Source organism: Hyperoodon ampullatus (genome assembly GCF_949752795.1).
Source record: "Hyperoodon ampullatus genome assembly, chromosome: 7".
Classification (NCBI taxonomy): domain Eukaryota; kingdom Metazoa; phylum Chordata; class Mammalia; order Artiodactyla; family Ziphiidae; genus Hyperoodon; species Hyperoodon ampullatus.
The window spans coordinates 16599646-16626039 of NC_136920.1; the positions used below are offsets into that span (position 1 = coordinate 16599646).

General features: G+C 45.0%; 1 protein-coding gene across 1 annotated transcript; it reads right to left on the minus strand.

The window, feature by feature from the left end:
- F2 (coagulation factor II, thrombin) lies at window positions 1-26394 on the minus strand (the record flags this gene model as incomplete). Its single annotated transcript, XM_079707760.1, has 13 exons — window positions 1-187; window positions 342-412; window positions 18213-18394; window positions 18682-18855; window positions 19388-19551; window positions 20077-20429; window positions 20760-21074; window positions 22956-23092; window positions 23195-23300; window positions 24739-24789; window positions 25026-25050; window positions 25774-25937; window positions 26316-26394. The coding sequence occupies 13 exons, from the start codon at window positions 26392-26394 to the stop codon at window positions 44-46; spliced, it is 1965 nt and encodes a 654-aa protein (XP_079563886.1). The 3' UTR covers window positions 1-43.

Genomic DNA, 26394 nt, shown 5'->3' on the forward strand with positions numbered 1-26394 from the left:
TTCTGTGATTTTGCAGTGAGCAGTGTAGAATGTGGGTGGCCCCCTAACTTCCAAACCGTTCAGTGACCTTCTGTATCCATTTCTTCAGGCGGAACACATGTGTGTAGAAGCCATATTTTCCATCCCTGTCACAGCCTTCACCCCATGAGACGATGCCCATTTGATACCAGCGGTTGTTAAAGGGGCTCTGAGGAAGAAACATGGGATTTCCAATAGAGTCAAGTCCAAGGTAGTGTCAGTATTACCCTGTCAAGCAATTGTTTCTGAAAACTTGGGTCCCTCCTCATCCACCCCAGAAGGATCTACCCACCAGCTCCTGGCCTTCTGGGAACTCAGCTTACCTTCATGACAAAGGGTCCCCCACTGTCGCCTTCACAAGCATCCCCTCGTTTCCCTTCACCGGGCTTGTAACCTTGAGAGAGAACAGCAGTACTCAGGGAGGGGAATAGCTCACACTCCAGCCACTCTCCCCTTCAAGAGATACTGCTGGTGAGTGTCCACTGACTCCTTCTAGGCATCCTTGACTCTGCTCATTTCCTCACCCCACACATCCAATTCTTAGGCAAACCTTGCCAGCTCAATCTTCAACGTACATCCCCAATCCAACCACTCCTCACCACTTCTACACCTGGTCCCATCACATACACGTCTCCCCTGAACCACTAGTTTCCCTAGTTCTACTTTTGCTGCCTACAATCCATTCTCCACCCAGTAAGTAGAATGACTTAAAAAAAAAAAAACACGTTAAACTGACAGGTGAGAGAATAATGAGAATTATGGCAGTTACCTTTATCCAAATATCTCCAGAAACAACATGAAGAACAACAAAGCTACACAAAAACCACACCTTCAACATAACTCGAATACAGAGAACACCTAAACTTCAAACCACTTTATCTAACTGTACATCTAATATCAAAACTTGTGTGGTCCTAATAAGACCTGGTTCCACATTTCCAAAAAAAAAAAAAAAAACTTGTGTGGAGATGAGGAGGGAAATATGTCCACGAGATCAAAGAAGTGGATGCAATGAATTAGGAATCTTGTAAATAACCCCAAATCTACAAAATGAATAGATGAAAAGTAAGTACATCTATACCAAGGTACTATAGGAAAACAATAAGAACCAAAATACCTCAGCTAACAAAAATTCTTTCCCAAACACAACCATGAAACAAGAAAACTAACTGAATTAAATATCCTCAAGCAAATTTTTGGTATGTGAAAAAGAATGAATCAGAAATTCAAAAATGAGGGACTTCCCTGGTGTCACAGTGGTTAAGAATCTGCCTGCCAATGCAGGGGACATGGGTTCAAGCCCTGGTCTGGGAAGATCCCACATAACGTGGAACAACTAAGCCTGTGCACCACAACTGTTGAACCTGTGTCTAGAGCCCGCAAGCCACGGCTGCTGGGCCTGCGTGCCACAGCTGCTGAGGCCTACCCGCCTAGAGCCCGTGCTCCACAACGGGAGAGGCCACTGCAATGAGAAGCTTGCGCACTGCAACGAAGAGTAGCCCCTGCTCACCGCAGCTAGAGAAAGCCCACATGCACCAACAAAGACCCAACGCAGCCAAAAATAAAATAAATTAAAAAAATTTTTTAATTCAAAAATTAATAAATGGACAGGGACTTCCCTGGTGGTCCAGTGGTAAAGAATCCTTCCAGCAATGCAGGGGACGCAGGTTTGATCCCTGGTCAGGGAACTAAGATTCCACATGCTGCGGGGCAATGAAGCCCGCATGCCACAACTACTGAGCCCGCATGCCTCAACTAGAGAGCCCACATACCTCAACGAAGATCCTGTATGCTGCAACTAAGACCTGATGCCGCCAAAAATAAAATAAAATAAATAAATGGACAGGGCTTCCCTGGTGGCGCAGTGGTTGAGAGTCCTCCTGCCGATGCAGGGGACACGGGTTCATGCCCCGGTCTGGGAAGATCCCACATGCCACGGAGCGGCTGGGCCCATGAGCCATGGCCGCTGAGCCTGCGCTCCGCAACGGGAGAGGCCACAACAGTGAGAGGCCCGTGTACCGCAAAAATAAATAAATAAATAAATAAATAAATAAATAAAATGGACAAAACAATGGGAAGTAATTAAAAGCAGAAAGTGGTCGAAATGGAACTCAGACTAAAGAAATGAGTCCCTCAAGAAGAAAAAGAAAGCAATGGAACAGAATTAATATGTATAATATAGTCCAAGAAAACTTCACAGAAATAAAAGATTGGATGTGCATATTGAAAGGATCCACTGGGAACCTGGCAAAGCTGATCTGAAACACTGAACTCTGAGACGTATCCTAAAAAAACTGAGACTTCAAAGATGAAGAAAAAACCTTCAACGCCTCCAAGCAAAAAACTCAACTCCCTTATAAGAGCAAAAGAATTACACTGGCATCAGATTTCAAAAACAACATACAAAGCAAGCAACGATAAAGCTGTATTTTCAAAAAATTCAAGGAAGGAAAATGTGAACCATGGATTTTATATTCAATCATGCTGAGCTTCAGGTGTCAAGGCTACAGAAAACCAGTTATAAATACATAAAAACTCAGGAAATTCTATACCCATAACTCTTCTTGAAAAATTGACTAGTGGACAAGCTTCATCCAACCAGGAGATGAATGCTTCAGCAAAAGGACTTATTAACTGTCTGACAAGTAGAAATAATACAACTAAAAGTATGAGAGGAGAAGAGAAAGAGAAAAGTAAACTCACTGATTGTAACAACTAAAAGAATATAAGAAACTAAGGGCATTTCAAAAAGGTGTAAGACCAAAGATAATGAGTAGAACAAAAATGCAAACCTTACTAAATATATGAAATTATTTGAAAAGTAAAGAAAAGATCACACAGGGAAAAAACACAGTAAATGAAACATAATATACATAAAAATAACAAAATCATATGAGATACTAATTCTATTAATCATATCAATAAATATGAATGGGCTTAACTCACTTTTTAAAAAACAAAAAGATTTTTAATTTGACTCACAAAGCAAGACTCAACAATGCTATATATGAGACAAAACAAAGTGATTCATAGAAGCTAAAGTTAAAGGGATGGACAGAAGTATATCAGGAGAATGGAAACAAAAAGAGAGCAGGGATAGTGAAGCTGAAGTTGAAAATAAAGAAGGACACTTCTAGCGCTAAAAGCCACAATTCACAATGAATAATTAACAGTTATAAATATCTGCACCAAATAACACAGCAACTGCCTTTATAAAGTAAAAGACTATAAGTGATGCAAGTAGACAGAAATATATTAATAATAGAATTCAACACACCAAACTCAGTACAAGACATATCAAGTGAACTGAAAATAAACAAGGATATAAATGACCTAAATAACAACTGATAAGGTACATTTATGAATATATATATATATATTGAACTTTACACGTGGATAAAGGAGAACACATCTACACACCTCAAGCACACATGTACATTCACAGAATTTGATCAAACGGTTCTCAGAAAAATCAGTTCCATAAAGTAGAAATATTACAAACTATATTCCTGGATTATAATGCAGCAAAACTGAAAATCAAAATACTAAAGGGCCCTCCCATCTGGAAATTTTTTTTTTTTTTTTTTTTGTGGTACGCGGGCCTCTCACTGCTGTGGCCTCTCCCGTTGCGGAGCACAGGCTCCGGATGCGCAGGCTCAGCGGCCATGGCTCACGGGCCCAGCCGCTCCGCGGCATGTTGGATCCTCCTGGACCGGGGCACGAACCCGCGTCCCCTGCATCAGCAGGCGGACTCTCAACCACTGCGCCACCAGGGAAGCCCCCATCTGGAAATTTTAAAACCACCTATTAACTCTTGAGTGAAAGGAGAATACAAACTGAAATTAGAGAGTTTCTAAAAAAAAATAATTCAAACATAATTCAATAATTCAAACAAACATAGTGTTTTCCATGAATGGTGTTTTCCATTCATAGCCCTACTCAGTAAAAATTGAAGATCAAAAATAAATTAACCAGGGATTTCCCTGGTGGTGCAGCGGATAAGACTCCGAGTTCCCAATGCAAGGGGCCTGGGTTCAATCCCTAGTCAGGGAACTAGATCCCACATGCATGCCACAACTAAGACTTCACATGCCACAACTAAGGAGATGGTGTGTCACAACTAAGGAGCCGGCGAGCCTCAACTAAGACCCCACGCAACCAAATAAATAAATAATTTTAAAAATAAAATAAAATAAAAAATAAATTAACCAAATTGGCAGCTCAAAAAGCTTTTAGAAAAAGAACAGCAAAGTGAACCAAAAGGAAGCATAAGGGAAAAAAATTAAGATCAAAGCAGAAATTAATGAGGTACAAAATAGAAAAATAATAAGCCTAATTAATAAGTCAAATTCTTAGGTATTTTGGTTTTTTCCAATCACTAGCTAATTTACTCAAGAAAAATAAGGAAGAAAACACAAATATATAAAATAAGGTGCCAAGGAGGAAAAAAACCATAAGAGAAAACACTGTAGCACAAGATACAATATAGACTTGAACAAATTGAAAGACATTTCTTGTCCTTGGATAGAATGGCTCAACATCAAAAGGAAGTCAGTTCTCCCTAATTTAATTTATAACTTTAATGTAATCCCAATAAAAATACCCACAAGTTTTTTATAGAGCTAGATAAAATTCATGCGGAAAAACAAACATGCAAGAGTTGCCAGGAAAACACTGGAAAAGAAAAACTACAAGAGAAGACAAGCTCTACTAGATATTAAAACATACTCTAAGGCCTCTATAATGAAAACAAGACAACATTTTAACACAATAGACAACAGACCAGAAGAACCAAACAGAATGTCCAGAAACAGACTTAGGCACACATAGAAACCTAGTATGTGATAAAGGCGACATCTCAAATTACTGGGGCAAAGACAGAATTTTTTTTTCTTTAGTATTTTTTAAATTTTATTTATTTATTTATTTATGGCTGCATTGGGTCTTCGTTGCTGCGTGTGGGCTTTCTCTAGTTGCGGTGAGCGGGGGCTACTCTGTTGCGGTGCGCGGGCTTCTCATTGCAGTGGCTCCTCTTGTTGCGAGCATGGGCTCTTGGCGCACACGCTTCAGCAGCTGTGGCTCGCGGGCTCAGTAGTTGTGGCTCACGGGCTCTAGAGCACAGGCTCAGTAGTTGTGGCGCACGGGCTTAGTTGCTCTGCGGCATGTGGGATCTTCCCAGACCAGGGTTCGAACCCGTGTCCCCTGCATTGGCAGGTGGATTCTTAACCACTGCACCACCAGGGAAGTCCCCAAAGACAGAGTTTTTAATAAACGGTACAGAGACAGCTTATTAGCCATTTAGAAAAAGATAAATTAGATCCATACCTTACATCGTGTGCAAGAATAAACTCCAAATGACTTTGATCTGAGTGTAGAAAAATGAAACCAAGTACTAGAAGAAAATATGAGTGAATTTCTCTATGACCTGGGTATAAGGAAGGTTCTTTTAACTCTGACTCAAAATCCAGATGCAGTAAAATGAAAGATTAATAAATTTGACTACATAAAAAAATTTAATTGGATGGCCAAAAAATAATAAAGGATAAAGAAAAAGAAACTGGAAGAAAATATTTGCAAAGTATATCACAAATAGAGGCCTAATATCACTAACATATGAAGAACTCTTTAAAAATGATGGGAGGGACTTCCCTGGTGGCGCAGTGGTTAAGAATCTGCCTGCCAATGCAGGGGACATGGTTCGATCCCTGGTCTGGGAAGATCCCACATGCCGTGGAGCAACTAAGCCCGTGTGCCACAACTACTGAGCCTGCACTCTAGAGCCTGTGAGCCACAAGCACTGAGCCCCACGTGCCCAGAGCCGGTGCTCCGTAACAAGAGAAGCCACCACAGTGAGAAGCCTGTGCACTTCAATGAAGAGTAGCCCCCACTCGCCACAACTAGGGAAAGCCCGCACGCAGCAACTGAGACCCAACGCAGCCAAAAACAAACAAATAAATAAATAAATTTATTTTTTTTAAAAAATGATGGGAGAGGGACAAAAAAATGGACTGTAAAAACATGGACAATTCACAAAAAAAGATATAAAAATGGTCAGTAAGGATATAAAAAGATGTTCAATTACAAAATATTGGAAATCTAAATACCCATACACAGGAAATGGTTGAAAACACTATAATACATCCTCCTAATGTGACTATAAAATTTTCTTTTTTATTGAAATACAGTTGATTTACAATGCTGTGTTAGTTTCTGGTGTACAGCAGTGATTCAGTTATACATATATTTTTTTCATATTCTTTTCCATTACAGTTTATAACAAGATATTGAATATAGTTCCCTGTTTTATACAGTAGGACCTTGTTATTTATCTATTTTATATATAGTTGTTTGTATCTGCTAATCCCAAATTCCTAATTTATCCCTCCCCTCTCCTTTCCCCGCTGGTAACCATTGGGAAGTTTGTGTGGTAAGTTTGTTTTCTATGAATGGATAAAGATGATATAAGATGTGCATGTGTGTGTATATATATATATGTGTATATATATATATATATACACACACATGAACACACACACACAATGGAATATTACTCAGCCACAAAAAGGAATGAAATAATGCCATTTGTAGCAACATGGATGGACCTAGAGATTATCATACTAAATGAAGTCAGTCAGACCAAGACAAACATCATGATATCACTTACATGTGGAATCTTAAGAAATGATATAAATGAACTTATTTACAAAACAGAAAGAGACTCACAGACATAGAAAAATATAAAAAATTTTTTTAATACGGAAAAGCTCTATAACCAAAATGGAATGAATTTCCAGGGTACATTAGGTGAAAAAAGCAAAGTACAAAAGAATATCTATACTGTGCTACTCTGTGAAAAGGGAAAAATAAGGAAATATACATGTGTCTGCTCATTTGTGCAAAAAGAAACAGAAGAAGAATAAACCTCAAACTACTGAGATTGGTTAACTGCAGGGCCTGGATGGAAATGCGGTGGAAAGGAAGGAGGTGGGAACAGGACAGGAGGAAAAGGGGAATATCATTCTCTGAGTGTACCTGTATAAAGAATCTGATTTTTAGACCATGTTAATACAGGCACACCTTGGAGATACTGTGGGTTCAGTTATAGACCACCACAATAAAGCAAATCATATGAATTTTTTGGTTTCTTGGTGCATATAAACGTCATGTCTACAGTATACTATAGTCTATTAAGAGTGCAACAGCATTATGTCAAAAAATATATACAGGACTTCCCTGGTGGTGCAGTGGTTAAGAATCTGCCTACCAATGAAGGGGCCACGGGTTCGATCCCTGGTCCGGGAAGATCCCACATGCTGCGGAGCAACTAAGTCCGTGCGCCACAACTACTGACCCTGCGCTCTAGAGCCCGCGAGCCACAACTACTGAAGCCCACGCGCCTAGAGCCCGTGCTCTGCAACAAGAGAAGCCACCGCAATGAGAAGCCCGCACACCACAACGAAGAGTAGCCCCCACTCACAACTAGAGAAAGCTCGCGTGAAACAACGAAGACCCAACGCAGCCAAAAATAACTAAATAAAATAAAAAATATATATACACATACTTGAATTTAAAAATATTTTGTTGCATACAAACTACTATGTATAAGATAAATAATCTACAAGGATATACTGTACAAACAGGGAATACAGCCAATATTTTATAACTATAAATGGAATATAACCTCTAAAATTGTGAGTCATTATGTTGTATACCTAAAACTTATTGTACATCAACTACACCTTAATAAAAAAAATATTTTGTAGCTAAAAAATGCTAACCATCATTTGAACCTCCAGCAAATTGTAATCTTTTTGCTGGTGGAGGGTTTTGCCTCCACGTGGATGGCTGCTGACTGATCAGGGTAGTGGTGCTGAAGGTGGGGTGGCCATGGCGATGTCTTAAAATAAGACAACAATGAAGTTTGCCCCACTGATGGACTCTTCCTTTCAAGAACAATTTCTCTGCAGCATGCAGTGCTATTTGATAGCATTTTACCCACAGAAGAACTTCCTTCAAACTAGGAGTCAATCCTCTCAAACCCTACCACTGCTTTATCAACTAAGTTTATGTTATGTTCTAAATCCCTTGTTGTCATTTCAACAATCTTCACAGCATTTTTACCAGCAGTAGAGTCCATCTCAAGAAACCACTTTCTCCTTATCCGTTAAAATTTTATCGTAAGATGGCAGCAATTCAGTCACATCTTCAGGCTCCACTTCTAATTCTAGTTCTCTTGCTATTTTCACCACATCTGCAGTTATTTCCTCCACTGATGTCTTGAACCCCTCAAAGTTATCCATGAGGGTTGGAACAACTTCTTCTAAACTCCTGTTCATGTTGATATTTTGACCTCTTTCCATGAAATCACAAATGTTTTTTTTTTGAATATTTGAATTTTATTTTTTAAACAGCAGGTTCTTATTAGTTATCTATTTTATACATATTAGTGTATATATGTCAATCCCAATCTCCCAATTCATCACAGCATCACCACCACCACCACCAATTTCCCCCCTTGGTATCCATACATTTGTTCCCTACATCTGTGTCTCTATTTCTGCCCTGCAAACCAGTTCATCTGTACCTGCAAACCAGTTCATCTGTACCATTTTTCTAGGTTCCACATATATGCATTAATATACGATATTTGTTTTTCTCTTTCTTACTTCACTCTGTATGACAGTCTCTAGATTCATCCATGGCTCTACAAAGGACCCAATTTCGTTTCTTTTTATGGCTGAGTAACATTCCATTGTCTATATGTACCACGTCTTCTTTATCCATTCGTCTGTTGATGGGCACTTAGGTTGCTTCCAGGACCTGGCTACTGTAAACAGTCCTGCAATGAACATTGGGGTGCATGTGTCTTTTTGAATTATGGTTTTCTCTGGCTATATGCCCAGTAGTGGGATTGCTGGGTCATATGGTAATTCTATTTTTAGTTTTTTAAGGAACCTCCACTCCACACTGTTCTCCATAGTGGCTGTATCAATTTACATTCCCACCAACAGTGCAAGAGGGTTCCCTTTTCTCCACACCCTCTCCAGCAGTTGTTGTTTGTAGATTTTCTGATGATGCCCATTCTAATTGGTGTGAGGTGATACCTCATTGTAGTTTTGATTTGCATTTCTCTAATAATTAGTGATGTTGAGCAGCTTTTCATGTGCTTCTTGACCATCTGTATGTCTTCTTTGGAGAAATGTCTATTTAGGTCTTCTGCCCATTTTTGGATTGGGTTGTTTGCTTTTTTTAATATTGAGCTGCATGAGCTGTTTATATATTTTTGAGATTAATCCTTTGTTGATTCGTTTGCAAATATTTTCTCCCATTCTGAGGGTTGTCTTTTCATCTTGACTGTAGTTTCCTTTGCTTTGCAAAAGCTTTGAAGTTTCATTAGGTCCCATTTGTTTATTTTTGTTTTTATTTCCATTACTCTAGGAGATGGATCAAAAAAGATCTTGCTGTGATTTATGTCAAAGAGTGTTCTTCCTATGTTTTCCTCTAAGAGTTTTATAGTGTCCGGTCTTACATTTAGGTCTCTAATCCATTTTGAGTTTATTTTTGTGTACAGTGTTAGGGAGTGTTCTAATTTCATTCTTTTACATGTAGCTGTCCAGTTTTCCCAGCATCACTTACTGAAGAGACTGTCTTTTCTCCATTGTATATCCTTGCCTCCTTCATCATAGATCTTGACCATAGGTGTGTGGGTTTATCTCTGGGCTTTCTATCCGGTTCCATTGAAATCACAAATGTTTTAATGGCATCTAGAATGGTGAATCCTTTCCAGAAGGTTTTCAATTTCCTTTGCCCAGATCCATCAGGGGAATCACTATCTAAGGCAGCTTTAGCCTTATGAAATGTATTCATTAAGATAATAAGACTTGAAAGAAAAAATTACTCCTTAATCCATGGGCTACAGAATGGATGTTGTGTTAGCAGGCATGAAAACGTTAATCTTGTGGTATGCCTTCATCACAGCTCTTGGGTAACCAGGTGCATTGTCAATGAGAATGAATATTTTGAAAGGAATCTTTTTTTTCTGAGCAGTAGGTCTCAACAGTGGGCTTAAAATATTCAGTAATCTTGTTGTAAACAGATGTGCTGTCATCACGCTTTGTTGTTCCATTTAGAGAGCACGGGGAGAGCAGAGTTAGCATAATTCTTTTTTTTTTTTTTTTTTTTGCGGTATGCAGGCTTCTCACTGTTGTGGCCTCTCCCTTTGCGGAGCACAGGCTCCGGACGTGCAGGCTCAGCGGCCATGGCTCACGGGCCCAGCTGCTCCATGGCATGTGGGATCTTCCCGGACCGGGGCACAAACCCGTGTCCCCTGCATCGGCAGGCGGACTCTCAACCACTATGCCACCAGGGAAGCCCTAGCATAATTCTTAAGGGCCCTGGGATTTTCAGAATAGTAAATGAACACTGGCTTCAACTTTTAAGTCGCCAGCTGTTTCAGCTCCTAACAAAAGAGCCAGCCTGTCCTCTAAAGCTTTGAAGCCAGGCAGTGACTTCTCCTCTCCAACTATGAAGGCCCTAGATGGCATCTCCTTCCAATATAAGGCTGTTTTGTCTACATTGAAAATCAGTTGTTTAGTATAGTCATTTTCATGAATCATCTTAGCCAAATCTTCTGGATAACTTGCTGCTTTACCTTGTAGTTTTATATTATGAAGACAGCTTCTTTCCCTAAACCTCATGAATCAATCTCTGCTACCTTCAAAGTTTTGGCTTAAGGGAATGTTATGGCTGACTTGATCTTCTATCCAGACCACTAAAACTTTCTTCATATCAGCAATAAGGCTGTTTTGCTTTCTTATTTATGTATTCACTAGAATAGCACTTTTAATTTCCTTCAAGAAATTAATTTTTTAAAATTTTTTTAATAAATTAAAATCTCTAATGAAGAAAAATTTTAAAAAAAATTTCATTCAAGAACTTGTCCTTTGCATTTACAGAGTGGCTAACTGTTTGACACAAGAGGCCTAGCTTTTGGCCTGTCTTGGCTTTAGACATGCCTTCCTCACTAAGCTTAATCACTTCTAGCTTTTTATTTAAAATGAGAGGGCTTCCCTGGTGGCGCAGTGGTTGAGAGTCCACCTGCCGATGCAGAGGACACGGGTTCGTGCCCAAGTCTGGGAGGATCCCACATGCCGTGGAGCGGCTGGGCCCGTGAGCCATGGCCACTGAGCCTGCGCATCCGGAGCCTGTGCTCCGCAACGGGAGAGGCCACAACAGTGAGAGGCCCACATACCGCAAAAATAAATAAATAAATAAATAAAATGAGAGACATGCAACTCTTCCTTTCACTTGAACACTTAGAGGCCATTGTAAGGTTATTGATTGGCCTAATTTCACTATTGTTGTGTCTCAGGGAATAGGGAGGCCTCAGGAAAGAGACGGAGGTGGGGGAATGGCTGGTTGGTGCAGCAGTCAGAACACACAGTTTGCTGTCTTGGCACAGATCATGATGCCCCAAAACAACTGCAATAGTAACATCAAAGATCACTGATCACAGTTCACCATAACAAATATAATAATAATGCAAAAATCTGACACATTGTAATAATTACTAAAATGTGACACATGAAGTGAGCAAATGCTGTTGGAAAAATGGCGCTGATAGACTTTCTTGATGCTGGATTACCACAAACCTTCAATTTGTAAAAAAACAATATCTGGGAAGGGCAACAACACAAAGCACAAACCTAAGTGTCTATCAACAGATGAATGGATAAAGAAGATGTGGTATATATATATATATATATATATATATATATATAATATTACTCAGCCATAAAAAAGAATGAAATTCTGCCATTTGCAACAACATGGATGGACCTAGAGGGTACTATGCTTAGTGAAATAAGTCAGACTGAGAAAAACAAATACTGTGTTATCACTTACATGTGGAATCTAAAAAATAAAACAAATGAATAAATATAGCAAAACAGAAACAGACTCACAGAGAGAACAAACTAGGAGTTACCAGTGGGGAAAGGGAACCGGGGAGGGGCAAGATAGGGTTAGGGAATTAAGAGATACAAACTACTATGTATAAAATAAATAAGTCACAAGGATATATTGAACAGGAAATACAGCCATTATTTTGTAATAACTTTAAATGGAGTATAATCTATAAAAACATTAAATCAGTATGCTGTACACCTGAAACTAATATAATACTGTAAATCAACTATATTTAAATAAAATAAAAAATACGTAAATAAAGCAAAGCATAATAAAACAAGGTATGCCTATAGTCCAAAAATAAACAAGTAAAGACAACAAAGATAGGAGGGAGGACCCAAAATTGAATACAATCATGAAACAAATGAGCCTAACTGTATTTTAAATAAATAACACAGGGAAGGAGGTAATAATTATCCAAGTTACTTTTAGACACAGTACTGTGACTATATATATATATATATATATATATATATATATATATATATATATATATATATATATATATATATATATATATCTTCAGGCTAAAAACAGAAACAACCATGAAGAAATGCTAAACTCTAGCTTGTAGGATTATTTTTCACAGTCATGGATGAATGATTCTCAAACTGTGCATTCTTGTATTAACCAAATAAGTAAATACATTACAGATAATAGGAATCAGATTTCTCATTATCAACAGAGACTGTTACAAATGTGGAAAGGGAGAAGCTAAAATTAATCCTATTGCATTGCAAGAGGGAGGAACACTCCCCAACTCATTCTACGAGGCCACCATCACCCTGATACCAAAACCAGCCAAAGATGTCACAAAGAAAGACAACTACAGGCCATTATCACTGAAGAACATACATGCAAAAATCCTCAACAAAATACTAGCAAACAGAATCTAACAGCACATTAAAAGGATTGTACACCATGATCAAGTGGGGTTTATCCCAGGAATGCAAGGATTCTTCAATATACGCAAATCAATCAATGTGATACAACATATTAACAAACTGAAGGAGAAAAACCATATGATATCTCAATAGATGCAGAAAAAGCTTTCAACAAAATTCAACACCCATTTATGATAAAAACCTTGGAGAAAGTAGGCGTAGAGGGAACCTACCTCAACATAATAAAGGCCATATATGACAAACCCACAGCCAACATCATTCTCAACGGTGAACAACTGAAACCATTTTCACTAAGATCAGGAACAAGACAAGGTTACCCACTCTCACCACTATTATTCAACATAGTTTTGGAAGTTTTAGCCACAGCAGTCAGAGAAGAAAAAGAAATAAAAGGAATCCAAATCAGAAAAGAAGAAGTAAAGCTGTCACTGTTTGCAGATGACATGATACTATACATAGAGACTCCTAAAGACTCTACCAGAAAACTACTAGAGCCAATCAATGAATATGGTAAAGTAGCAGGATACAAAATTACTGCACAGAAATCTCTTGCATTCCTATACACTAACGATGAAAACCCTGAAAGAGAAATTAAGGAAACATTCCTATTTACCACTGCAACAAAAAGAATAAAATACCTAGGAATAAACCTACCTAAGGAGACAAAAGACCTGTATGCAGAAAACTGTAAGGCACAGACGAAAGAAATTAAAGATGATACAAACAGATGGAGAGATATACCATGTTCTTGGATTAGAATAATCAACATTGTGAAAATGACTATACTACCCAAAGCAATCTAGAGATTCAATGCAATCCCTATCAAACTACCAATGGCATTTTTCACAGAACTAGAACAAAAAATTTCACAATTGGTATGGAAACACAAAAGACCCGAAATAGCCAAAGCAATCTTGAGAAAGAAAAACAGAGCTGGAGGAATCAGGCTCCCTGACTTCAGACAAAGCAACAAAAATCAAGACAGTATGGGGCTTCCCTGGTGGCGCAGTGGTTGAGAATCTGCCTGCCAGTGCAGGGGACTCAGGTTCGAGCCCTGGTCTGGGAGGATCCCACATGCTGTGGAGCAACTAAGCCCGTGCGCCACAGCTACTGAGCCTGCGCATCTGGAGCCTGTGCTCCGCAACAAGAGGAGGCCGCGACAGTGAGAGGCCCACGCACCGCAATGAAGAGTGGCTCCCGCTCGCCACAACTAGAGAAAGCCCTCGCACAGAAACGAAGACCCAACACAGCCAAATATAAATTAAAAAAAAAAAAAAAAAGACAGTATGGTACTGGCACAAAAACAGAAATATAGATCAATGGAACAGGATAGAAAGCCCAGAGATAAACCCACACACATATGGTCACCTTATCTTTGATAAAGGAAGCAAGAATATACAGTGGAGAAAAGACAGCCTCTTCAGTAAGTGGTGCTGGGAAAACTGGACAGCTACATGTAAAAGAATGAAATTAGAACTCTCCCTAACACCATACACAAAAATAAATTCAAAATGGATTTGAGACCTAAATGTAAGGCCAGACACTATCAAACTCTTAGAGGAAAACATAGGCAGAACACTCTATGACATAAATCACAGCAAGATCCTTTTGACCACCTCCTAGAGAAATGGAAATAAAAACAAAGATAATCAAATGGGACCTAATGAAACTTCAAAGCTTTTGCACAGCAAAGGAAACCATAAACAAGATGAAAAGACAACACTCAGAATGGGAGTAAATATTTGCAAACAAAGCAACTGACAAAGGACCAAACTCCAAAATTTACAAGCAGCTCATGCAGCTCAGTATCAAAAAAACAAACAACCCAATCCAAAAATGGGCAGAAGGGCTTCCCTGGTGGCGCAGTGGTTGAGAGTCCGCCTGCCGATGCAGGGGACACAGGTTCGTGCCCCGGTCCGGGAAGATCCCACATGCCGCGGAGCTGCTGGGCCCGTGAGCCATGGCCGCTGAGCCTGCGCGTCCAGAGACTGTGCTCCGCAACGGGAGAGGCCACAACAGTGAGAGGCCCACGAACCGCAAAAAAAAAAAAAAAAAAAAAAAAAAATGGGCAGAAGACCTAAACAGACATTTCTCCAAAGAAGATATACAGATGGCCAACAAACACATGAAAGAATGCTCAATATCACTAATCATTAGAGAAATGCAAATGAAAACTACAATGAGGTATCACCTCACACCAGTCAGAATGGCCACCATCAAAAAATCTACAAACGATAAATGCTGGAGAGGGTGTGGAGAAAAGGGAACCCTCTTGCACTGTTGGTGGGAAAGTAAATTGGTACAGCCACTATGGAGAACCGTATGGAGGTGCCTTAGAAAACTAAAAATAGAACTACCATATGACCCAGCAATCCCACTACTGGGCATATGAAAACCATAGTTCAAAGAGTCATGGGCTTCCCTGGTGGTGCAGTGGTTGAGAGTCCACCTGCTGATGCAAGGGACACGGGTTTGTGCCCCAGTCTGGGAAGATCCCACATGCCGCGGAGCGGCTGGGCCCGTGAGCCATGGCCGCTGAGCCTGCGCGTCCAGAGCCTGTGCTCTGCAACGGGAGAGGCCACAACAGTGAGAGGCCCGCGTACCACCAAAAAAAAAAAAAAAAAGTCATGTACCACAATGTTCATTGCAGCTCTGTTTACAACAGCCAGGACATGGAAGCAACCTAAGTGTCCATCGACAGATGAATGGATAAAGAAGATGGGGCACATATATACAATGGAATATTACTCAGCCATAAAAAGAAACGAAATTGAGTTATTTGTAGTGAGGTGGATGGACCTAGGGTCTGTCATACAGAGTGAAGTAAGTCAGAAAGAGAAAAACAATTATCGTATGCTAACACATATATACGGAATCTAAAGGGGAAAAAAATGGTTACGAAGAACCTAGGGGCAGGACAGGAATAACGACGCAGATGTAGAGAATGGACTTGAGGATATGGGGAGGGGGAAGGGTAAGATGGGACGAAGTGAGAGAGTGACATGGACATATATACCCTACCAAATGTAAAATAGATAGCTAGTGGGAAGCAGCCGCATAGCACAGGGAGATCAGCTCAGTGCTTTGTGACCACCTAGAGGGGTGGGATAGGGAGGGTGGGAGGGAGATGCACGAGGGAGGAGATATGGGGATATATGTATATGTATAGCTGATTCACTTTGTTATAAAGCAGAAACTAACACACCATTGTAAAGCAATTATACTCCAATAAAGATGTTAAAAAAGTCCTATTGCATTGCAATGGGAGGTTTCAGTGTCATCTCATGGTTTTAGACAGATAAATAGATAGAAAGAACATAGATATATATTTAGGCATATGCATAATACATGTATTTTCTAGTTCTGTCTGCTAAGAGGGACTAGGAGCAATGACACCCCAGTAACAATGTGCATACCTGGCACCCAGATCTTGGTTTCTAAATACCATTCTCCACTAGAAGGCAAGTAGGATGAACCTAGAACATCTTGCTGTGCTGAAAGTACTCAGAGATGGACAGGACATCTCCAAAAGTCACAGAAGCCAGGTTTTTGGGGGGTTTTTTTGACTCCCACTGGCCAAACCTGGGATAATTTGAACATTGTAATAATGATAGTAACAAATTATAGCCCTTAGAATAAAGAAAGGACCCATGAGTCCACAGTGACAGAGTGAAAGAAAATTCTTCCTTACAATAAGATGATAACTAATAAATGTAGAAGGAATGACAGAATTTAAAAATCACCATTTGGCAGCTACCAGAGTTAGGAGAACAAGTTGATGAGAAACAGGACAGAGAGTATTCAACTTTCTCCCCACAAGATATTAAGTCCTAAAAAGGAAAACAGAACTTTACAGTGAGAAACATGGCAGATGCAGATACCACCTTAACCAAGAGATCAGAGTTAATCTCACCAGTTATGGGACAGAGACATCATATGCCTGAAAAGGACACAACATCACTTAGCTTGAATCTGATCACTAGGAAACCTTAGAGAGAGCTAAACTGAGGCCAATCTACAGAATAACTGGCCTATACATGTCAAATATGTCTAAATCATGAAAGACAAAGACTGACAACTGAGTACAATGTGTGATCCTGGACTGGATCCTGGATGGGAAAAACGTTTTTTTTTTTTCTTTTGCTAAAAAAGACATCAGTAAGTAGGACAACTGGAAAACATTTAAATGAAGTCTAAACATTAGACCAAGGTATTATATCATTATTAATTTCTTTTTTCATTATTAATTTCTTGATTTAATAAATGTACTGTGGTTATGGCAGAGAACAACTCTGTTTTTTTGGAAATACTTAAGTGTATGGGTAAAAAAGGCAACATATGTACAATTTAGTCTCAAATAGTGTGTATATGTGTGTGTATAAATACACACACACACACACAGAACACACACACACAAAGGAGGTGGCAGAATCTGGATGACAGTATAAAGGAATTCTTTGTATTATTTTTGCAACTTTTCTGTGAGCCTGAAATCACCTAAAATTTTTAAAAATTTAAAAATTAAGTTAGATCGCTTACTCACCTGCCCCAAAGTCTCCAATAATGTCCTATCTCAATAAAAGGCAAAGTCCTTCAAGGCCCTGAAGGAAGCACCCATCCCCTGCCTGCCCACCTCTCTCCCCTCTTCCAATGCTGCCCTTCCTGTGTTTACTGCCCTCCAGCCACACAGGCCTCCCTGCTGCTCCTAAGACACGCCAAGCATGCTCCCACCTCAGGGCCTTTGTACCTGCTGTCCCCGCAAGTCTGGAGTGCACTTCGTCTAGACCGGCTCACTCTTTCATGTCTTCTAGTCTCTGCTTAAACATCACTTCTCAAAGAGGCCTTCTCCAACCACTCTGTGTCGATCGCCCCGTCCCCATCTCTCACTCCCTTACTCACCTTCATTTTTCTCCTATCAGGATTGCTATTCTAGATCTGCTTATTGACACACTCTCATTCTAGGAAGGAAGCTCTCTGAAGACACAGGAGACCCTATCTGTTAGGATCCTTGTTGGACACCCTGGAATACTGTGTGGACCACAGTAAGCACTCAGTAAATATTTGCTGAACGACTGAATGAATGAATGGCTTTTCCTCCACCCGTGGCCTCTGGTTGGTGTCTGGCTCACATATACTGACAACTTGACCAGTGACTTAGCCCCACGCCTAACACCTTAAATACACTATCTCGCTCAACCCTCACACAGCCTAATGGAATAGAGCCAGGACTTGAACCCAGGCCTGTGCTACTCACGTGTCTCAGTCCTCCCAACCCGAGGCCCTGCTGTTCCCGCCTGCCCAGCCACGCCCAGGGGACTTTACCAGCACAGAACATGTTGTCGGTGATGCGGATCCGGGTGGAGGCCTTGCAGACCGGCCGCTCCACGATGGGCAGGTTCACCACCTGCAGCGTGCTGGGCTGCACCTCAGCAATATTGGTTGTCCACGTCTCCCTCAGGTTGCCCCAGCCCGTCACTCGCCCTTTGTATCCAGCCTGGAGCAACCTTTGGGGAAGGGAGAAGGACTGAGTGAGAACAGACCAGTCTAGGAACCTCCTGGCCCCAACACCATCCCTTAGAGACCTGAATCTAAAACACCAGTGCAGGAAGACACTGAGGCCTGGAAAAGGGAAGGAACTTCGGCAAGGCAATAGGGTGTCAGAGTCAGGCCCAGAACCCAGCCCAGGCCCTCAGCTACCAGGCCCCTGGCTGCCCCCCAACTACCTGACCCCTGGCCAACCCCCACAGCTACCCGCCGAGCCACCCCCCGGCTGCGCTGCTGGCTGCCCCACTTGGTTGCTGTCTCCCTGTCGGGCAGGCACACGGGGTGGACATAGTCGGTGAAGCTGATGGGCTTCTTGAGCTTTAGCAGAGCGATGTCCCGGTCCAGGTTCTCCCTCCAGTTGTATCTGGGGTGGATGTGGATCTTTTCCAGCATGGAGATCTTTTCAATCTTTCGCTCATAGCTGTGCAGACCCCAGCAGAGAAAAGGAGAAGCTGTAGGCCACCCAATGAGGGGCAGCTGGTTCCCCGAGGAAGAAAACTGCCTGCCCTCAGGGTCTGGGAGTCAGGGTAACCAGCAGGCCACCAGTGAGGGGGAGAGGGCCGGCTCCTGTCCTGGCAGCTTCTTCCTGGCCTGAAGTTGCCCAGAGCTTTGGGATCAAATAGCCCAGGCAGGTAGGGGGAGGGACGCAGCCTGTAGGCCCTGATCCAAACAGCCTCTACTCAGAGGTCACACCTGGGCCGTGTCCTGCTGCCTGGAAGGGTGCTAAGGGCAGGCCAGGATTCTGCTCTCTGCAAAGGCTTAGTTTTTCTGTCCCCAGGTCCAAACTTCAGTCAGGACGTGGCCATATAGACTGTACAGCAGAGCCTACTGGGTTTTCTACTGTGGGAGATGTACAGACATATCCCTCGTGGCCCAGATTCACCAGAGCCCCTCACAGTCACTCGGGAGGACGCGGACCCCTGCCAGACACGCATGGGCCCCCACTTCTGTACCTGGTGCGGGAGTGCTTGCCAATGCGCACCAGAAGGTCCTTCTCAGTGAAGTTCTTGTCCCAAGGCGGGTACAGAAGACAGTGGGCAGCGGTGAGGATCCAGCGGTCACTGATGAGGCTGGCCCCGCACAGCAACTCCTGGGGACTCTTCCGGAAAAGCATCACCTGCCTGGGAGAAGAAGTGGGAAGCATTAGGAGGTGGGAGGGCTGCCCCTCCACCAGCCCTACAAGCGCAAAGTCCCAGGTTTAAGAACTAACTGGGCAGAGCTCCCTACTGGGCCCAGACACCAGCTTGACCTTCCCGTCCTTGGGGACCGGGGCATATATGTGACACCGCGGGGCTGCCACCTGCTTTTTGCACACACACCCCCCGCCCCAATCAAGCTTCTTCCAGGCCAGAGCTGGCACAGCTTAGCACAGCTCTGGGGTCAGAAGAACAGGAACCTAGTCCTGCTGTGTAACCCATTCACTAGCAGCGCCACTTAGGCGAGTCCCTTAAGCGCTCTGACCCTCAGCTTCACCATCTGCTTTGGAGAAGTAGCAAACCCAATCTCAAAAGGTGGCTGTGAGGGTTCGATGAGATGTTGGTGCTGGGCTAGGTTGTCTGTGGAGCCTAGACCTGTGAGGGCGGAGGAGTCTCCCAGGGTGTGGGATGCGGGCGCGCAAGGGGTCGGTGGGGTCAGGGAGCACGCACCAGGGCGCCAGGCCAATCTCCGCCTCCCGGCCCTCCACGATGCGCCCCTCGATGTAGGAATCGAACAGCTCCTGTTCCGTTTGGTCCTGCACCAACTTATTCTCGAACAGAGGCCGCAGGCCACAGTCTGCCGAGCCAGCGGGACCGTGAGGGGTCGAGCGCCGCAACACCCGCCCCCGCCCCACGCCGCGGCCCCACGCCCCTCCGGCCGCCGCCTGACCTGCCTCCCCGGCGCCGAAGGTCCTCTCGTTGAAGAAGGGCTGAAAGTTGTCCGCAGCAGTGCGTCCCTCTATGGCCACATCCGGTTCCTCGCCCAGCCCATATCCCACCTCCTCATCCACCGGCTCCTCTGCAGGGACCCAGACACCAGTTGCGGTTGGGCCAGGCCATTCCTCACCCACCCTCTGACCTCCCCAAGCCCCCAGGTAGCCGCGAAGGTCGGCTGGTGTAGAGGTTAAGAGCGCAAGCGCACCTGCGTTACTAGGAAACCAAATCTCGTGGGCCTCAGTTTCCTCAGCTGTAAGGTGGAACTAGGATTACGCCCACCTGATTAATGTCAGGTGTCATGCATGCACTCACTGGTGAGTGGTAAGCCTTCGATCAGGGGAGGCACTGTTCTTGTTATTCCCTCCAGCCTGTGTCCTCTCTCTGTCTCATGTCCCCTGCCCTGCCCTCTCACCACAATAGTCCAGGTCGCAGTATTCAAAGTCGCCAGGCTCCCCGGCCACGTAGCACCACGCGCCCTCCTCATCCCTGTCTGGGTTGCGGCAGAAGTTCTCCACCAGTGGGACAGCCGGGTTGAAGTCCTGGTCCTTGCTCAGAGCCTTGGCCTGCTCGCTGGCCCAGGCAAGGCAGGGAGACCCATGTGCAGTCACCGCCAGGCGCCCCTGGTACTGCTGGCCGCGATCAGGGATGCACATTTCCGATTGAGGTGACAGATTCACTGGGAAGTCTCTGGAGTTTGGGGTCGGCTCCACAGTGACTCGCTCCTGGCCTGGTGGGTGAGGAAACAGAGGAGCAGAGTGGGCGGGACCCCACGTGGAGCCCGACGGGATGTGAATCCCTGCCTTTCGGCCTTTCTCCTATAGACCTCAAGTCACTTATCCTCTCTGAGCCGCAGTCTGCTTGCCTGTGAAAGGGATTACTAATACGTTTTTGCAGGGTTATTGAGAGATTTAAACAAAATATATGGCATAAGTGTCTGGTGCATAATAAGCCAGAGATAGTAACCAGGTTTCATCTCCTGCACTATCTGTAATCTATTGGTAGTGACTGCCTGGAGTTTAAGGATTCTGTGCTTTCACAAGGGCACAGTAGGAAAGATAGCTGGGATCCACTGAGGATGTCTACACAGGCAGTAGGTCAGCTTCAGCATGCCTGCAACACATTTATCATAGGTGTTCAGGGGTGGGGGCTTGGTAAACTGTAGCTGTTTTTGTTACTATGATTGGCAACTCGCTGTAAGACTGGCCCCAGCATCCCGCATTGGGTCCTACAGGGATGCTTGAAGGACAAAGAAGAGCAACCCATGTTTGGTAGATTGAGTTACTGGCACTAATTCTTTACTCCTACCTGGATCCACCTGGATCCACATCCTCTGCCCTGTTATTTTACAAGCAAAGGTGTAAAGGTCCACCTCTTGACCTTGGCCTTGATCATGGGACTTGCTTTGGCCAATGGCGTGTGGGCAGAGCTGACTCTGCCAGTTCTGAGCCTAGGCTTAAAGATGTGTGTCTGCTCACTGCTTGGTATTTCTGCCACCCCCATGGAAGAAGCTGCTGCCTTTCAGCCTCCCCCCACGATGAGTACACATGGAGCAGACATGGACCCACCCACACAAGGAGCCAAGCTCAGCTGGACCCATTGTTTGACGTAGGGCCACCAGTCGAGCCCAGCCTACACCTGGACCCCACAGACGCGTGAGCGAGTGCAGCTGAGATCAGCAGAGCCACCCCAGCTGAACCTCAGACACATAAGAAATAAATGCGGGACTTCCCCGGAGGTCCAGTGGTTAAGATCTCCCCTTCCAATACAGGGGGTGTGGGTTCAATCCCTGGTCGGGCAGCTAAGATCCCACATGCCTCGCGGCCAAAAAACCAAAACAGAAGCAATATTGTAACAAATTCACTAAAGACTTTAAAAATGGTCCACATCGGCTTCCCTGGTGGCGCAGTGGTTGAGAGTCCGCCTGCCGATGCAGGGGACACGGGTTCGTGCCCCGGTCCGGGAACATCCCACATGCCGCGGAGCGGCTGGGCCTGTGAGCCATGGCCGCTGGGCCTGCGCGTCTGGAGCCTGTGCTCTGCAACGGGAGAGGCCACAACAGTGAGAGGCCCGCGTACAGCAAAAAAAAAAAAAAAAAAAAAAATGGTCCACATCAAAAAAAAAATCTTAAAAAAAAAAAAATAAATGCTTATTGGTGTATGCCCCCCAGCTTTTGTGGCTGTTTGTGATTTTGTGGGGTTTGTGGGGTTTGCAGCATTATTATGGCTATAGCTAGCTGACACATCATGGGAAATAATGATGACAGAATCATGCAGGGCTGGACTGTACGAGGCTTGCTCTGTGATGCTCGGCAAAGGGTACATGGACTGAAATGGTTAGGAAGGGCTTCCTGGAGGGAAGAGTGCCTCAAGCATGAAGTAAAGCATATTTAGAATGGGCCACATCCTGGATCATAAGGAAGCAAAGGCTGTGGAGGGAGGGGAGGAGGCTGGAAGCTAACTCTCTCTGGTCTCCTGACTTCACTAACCAACAAGCTCAAATATGCTGTCAATAACTAACACCAGCCAGGATCTTGATTCCCGTCCTGTGCTGCCAGGCCCATGAGGACCCATGGGCCTTGGCCGTGCCCACCTGATCTCCCCCAGCTCACCACAGACAGGGATGCTGCACTCCTCCCTCTGCACAGTGGGGAGCGTAGTGTAGCACCAGGGCCCAGTGATGCTGCCATCTGGGTTGCGGCAAAAATTCTCCTGCAGGTCAGCCCCAGGGTGGGTGGTAGAGTTGATTCTGGAACAGAAAATTGCTCAGCAGGAGGCGTCTCCCCAACCCCCAGTGTCTCCTCACCCCCTATTCTCAGCCCCCTGGCAGACAGGCCTGCCCATCACTCACTCCGGCTTATGTGGGTAGCGACTCCTCCACAGCTGGCATTCGATGCCTGACCGGGTGAAGCTCACGTTCCCTCGGTAGTTCATACCCAGACCTTCGGCACAGTTACCTGCAGAGACCCCCAGCCCAGGTCTCCTATACTGAGGATTTGTCCCCGCTTCTCTCCTAGTAAAGCTCTATCGGTCCACCCCCTCCAAGCTACCTCTGGTCCATGACCCTTAACCTGCATTTACTCAGCACTTCCTCTGTACCCAGCAGTTCTACAGTCCATTTAACTGTAGTCACCAAATATTCACTGAGTGCCCACTGTGTGACAACCATGTGACAGGCACTATGCCAGGTCCTAAGGACACAGCAATGAATAAGACAGTCATAGTCAAGGAGGTCCCTGCCCTCATAATGCTATTCAGTGGCTCCTTATAGCCAGCAGAATGAAAAAGTGAACAAGGTTCTCCGAATCTGGCCCTGGTCTAGGTGTCCTGTTCTCTTAGCTCCTCGTGCCTAAGGGCCTTTGCACGTGCTCTTTCCTTTGCCTTGGAATGCTTTCCTATTTATTCATCAGTGCATCCCACAAATCCAAGTAAAACTCTACTTCTTCTGGGGAGGAGTCCTTGATTCTGCCAGCAAACGAAATGCTCCCTCTCCTGGAATTTCCTTGGCACCTGGAACAGAACTTTTCCATCAATTACTTTGATGTTTTGTATTTTTGTTTTCTGATGAAACTGTGAACTCCCTGATCCTTTTAAAATCCCCAGCGCTCAACCATAGAGCTTGACACACAGCAGGGGCTGAGTGAACTGTCTATTGATTAAATTACTTAACAAATGAAAGCACGGCCAGTGTGATTAAAGAGGTCCATGTTGTGGGGTCTACTGTCCTACTAAAGGTGTATTCAGAATGCTGTGGAGGAGGGAGGATGCACCTTGGAGGCTCTGCAAGGTGGTGGCATTTGAACTAATTCTTGAAGGATAGGGGGGTTTTCAGTACGCACTGACAGCTGCTCCAGGGGGAGATGATAATGTCAGCAGGGGCCAGGATCTAGAAACATCTTGCCCTGTTGAGAGAAGTGCTTGCTGTCAGCAAGCTGGGGGGCTGGATTCAGGGTTGGTGCAATGGTAGATAAGGCTTGAAGGGAAGGTTAAGATCAGAACCTGCAAAATTCACTAGGCTAAGAAGCCTGTGCTTTATTCTCGGGGCAATGTGGAGCCACTCAAGGTTTTGGAGAAAGAATGTGACATCATCGAAGCACTGCCTTGGGGACATGGGGAAGACTGATTGGCATGGGCAGGGGCTCTGATGAGAATGAGGCCTTAAACATTATTTCATTACCCGTGCATTCGTTTGTTCCTCCAATATTAATCATCTTACTGACTGCCAGGCACAGAGCCAGGTGCAAAGACACATCCTTGACCGCGGGAACAGAAAGGCAATGTCAGCTGCTAGAGGTCACCACCCCTGGGCCACAACTCCTACCCCACCCCTACTCTGCTCTTCTCCCAGGCTGTCCCCTCCCATCCTGTCCCCACACTCTCATGTCAGTTCCTCACCTTCCAGACATTCAATGAGCTTTTCTCGAGGTTTCCTCACCGACTCACAAGCTGGAAAAGACCCAGAAACACCATTGAGATTGAGGTAGGGATAGGACACGTTCAAGTGAAGGGTGGGACGACATTCAGAAACGGAGAGAAAGGGATGCGTAAGGAAGAAAGGAAGGAAAGAGGCGTGGGTGGAGGAATGGATGATTGGATGGATCAGAAAATTCTCTGGAGTGGCGCACCCTCTAACTTGGGTCCCCAGGACTCCCTTCCTGGAGCAAACCCTTCCCAGTGCTCACCTGTGTACTTGGCCCAGAACACATCCTGAAAAACAAGGCTGAGTGTGAGGCTGTGGTAGGATCCTGCTTTGTTTTGTTCTTTTTGTAAACATCCTGTCTTCTCCTTATACTTTCCCCTTTCCCTTACCCTGGTCATGCTCTGGGGAGGTTTGTGGCCGAGTTTTCTACTTTTGCTGCTAAAAGCCCAAGCCCGCGGAGGAGAAGAGTGTCTGAGGAGCGGGGAGCTCCCCGCCTCCCCCACCCCGCCCCCGCCCCCGCCCCCGGCCAGACAAGACTGAAAGGGATTCCCCTGGGTGGGGTAGACTGGAGGAGAGGGGCCCAGGCAGAGCCCCAGGGAAGGGAAAGCTGCAAAAGGCTCCTGGAACACTGAGGCCACGGCCCAGGCCTGACCAGAGACCCACCTCCCAAGGGTGGCACAGAAGTAGCAGCAAAGCTAAAGCTGAGAGGCCATGCGGCCGGGGCCAGGGTCTCCAGAGACCCCAACATAGACAGATGTCTAAAGACTGAGGAGGCCCCCCTGCCCCGCAACGTCCTGGAGCCTCACCGTACCCTGGGGCCTTGGCATAGCCCAGGCACTGGGGCCTCCTAGAAAGGCTGAGCCGCTCATCAGGGCAGCCCAGGGAAACGGGGCCAGAGATGAAGTTATCAACAAAGAACTGTGATGCTCCCCGCTCCCCTCCTTGGTGCCCCCGCAGGGACCAAGGGCCCCCTTGGAGGGACCCCCGGCCCTCCCTCCCTGGGGCCTCACCGTGGCACTGGGAGACTCCAGGGCCTCGAAGGCCTCCTCACGGCTGCACTGCTCCTCCACACACTCTCGCTCCAGGTTGCCCTCACGCCACTCCTCCAGGAAGCCACTGTTGGCGCGTCGGACCCGCTGGAGCAGCGACAGTGCTTGCTGAGGGGCCAGGAACACTGCAGGAGAAGGGGCGTGGGACAGTGGCCTCAGGGGCCCAGGCTGTCTTAGCCACCATGGCGGCAGGAAGCAAGCCTGGCCTGCCTGCTGGTTTCCAAAAAGGGGGTGTCTAGGATGGTGGCAGGATCTGAAAGGCTGCTAATGGCAGCCACTAGCCCCCCTCCTTTCATGGGTCACCCCCAGCCCACCCCCCCATATTACAAGAGAGAAGCAGTCACTGTCTGTCCAGCCCTGAGCACCTGGCTCCTTCCCTAAGCTGGACACAGTGAGCCGAGAGCCACCTGGGGGCCGGCCCTGTGCTGTCGAGCCAGGGGACCGCAGCCCACAGGCCTACATCCCAGTCTGCCAGCCTGTCCCAGCTTCCAGGCCCCCCTTACCATGCTGGCTGTGCGCAAGGCTAAACAGGGCAGCCAGGGCCAGGCAGCCAGGTAGCCACAGGCCTCGGACGTGCGCCAT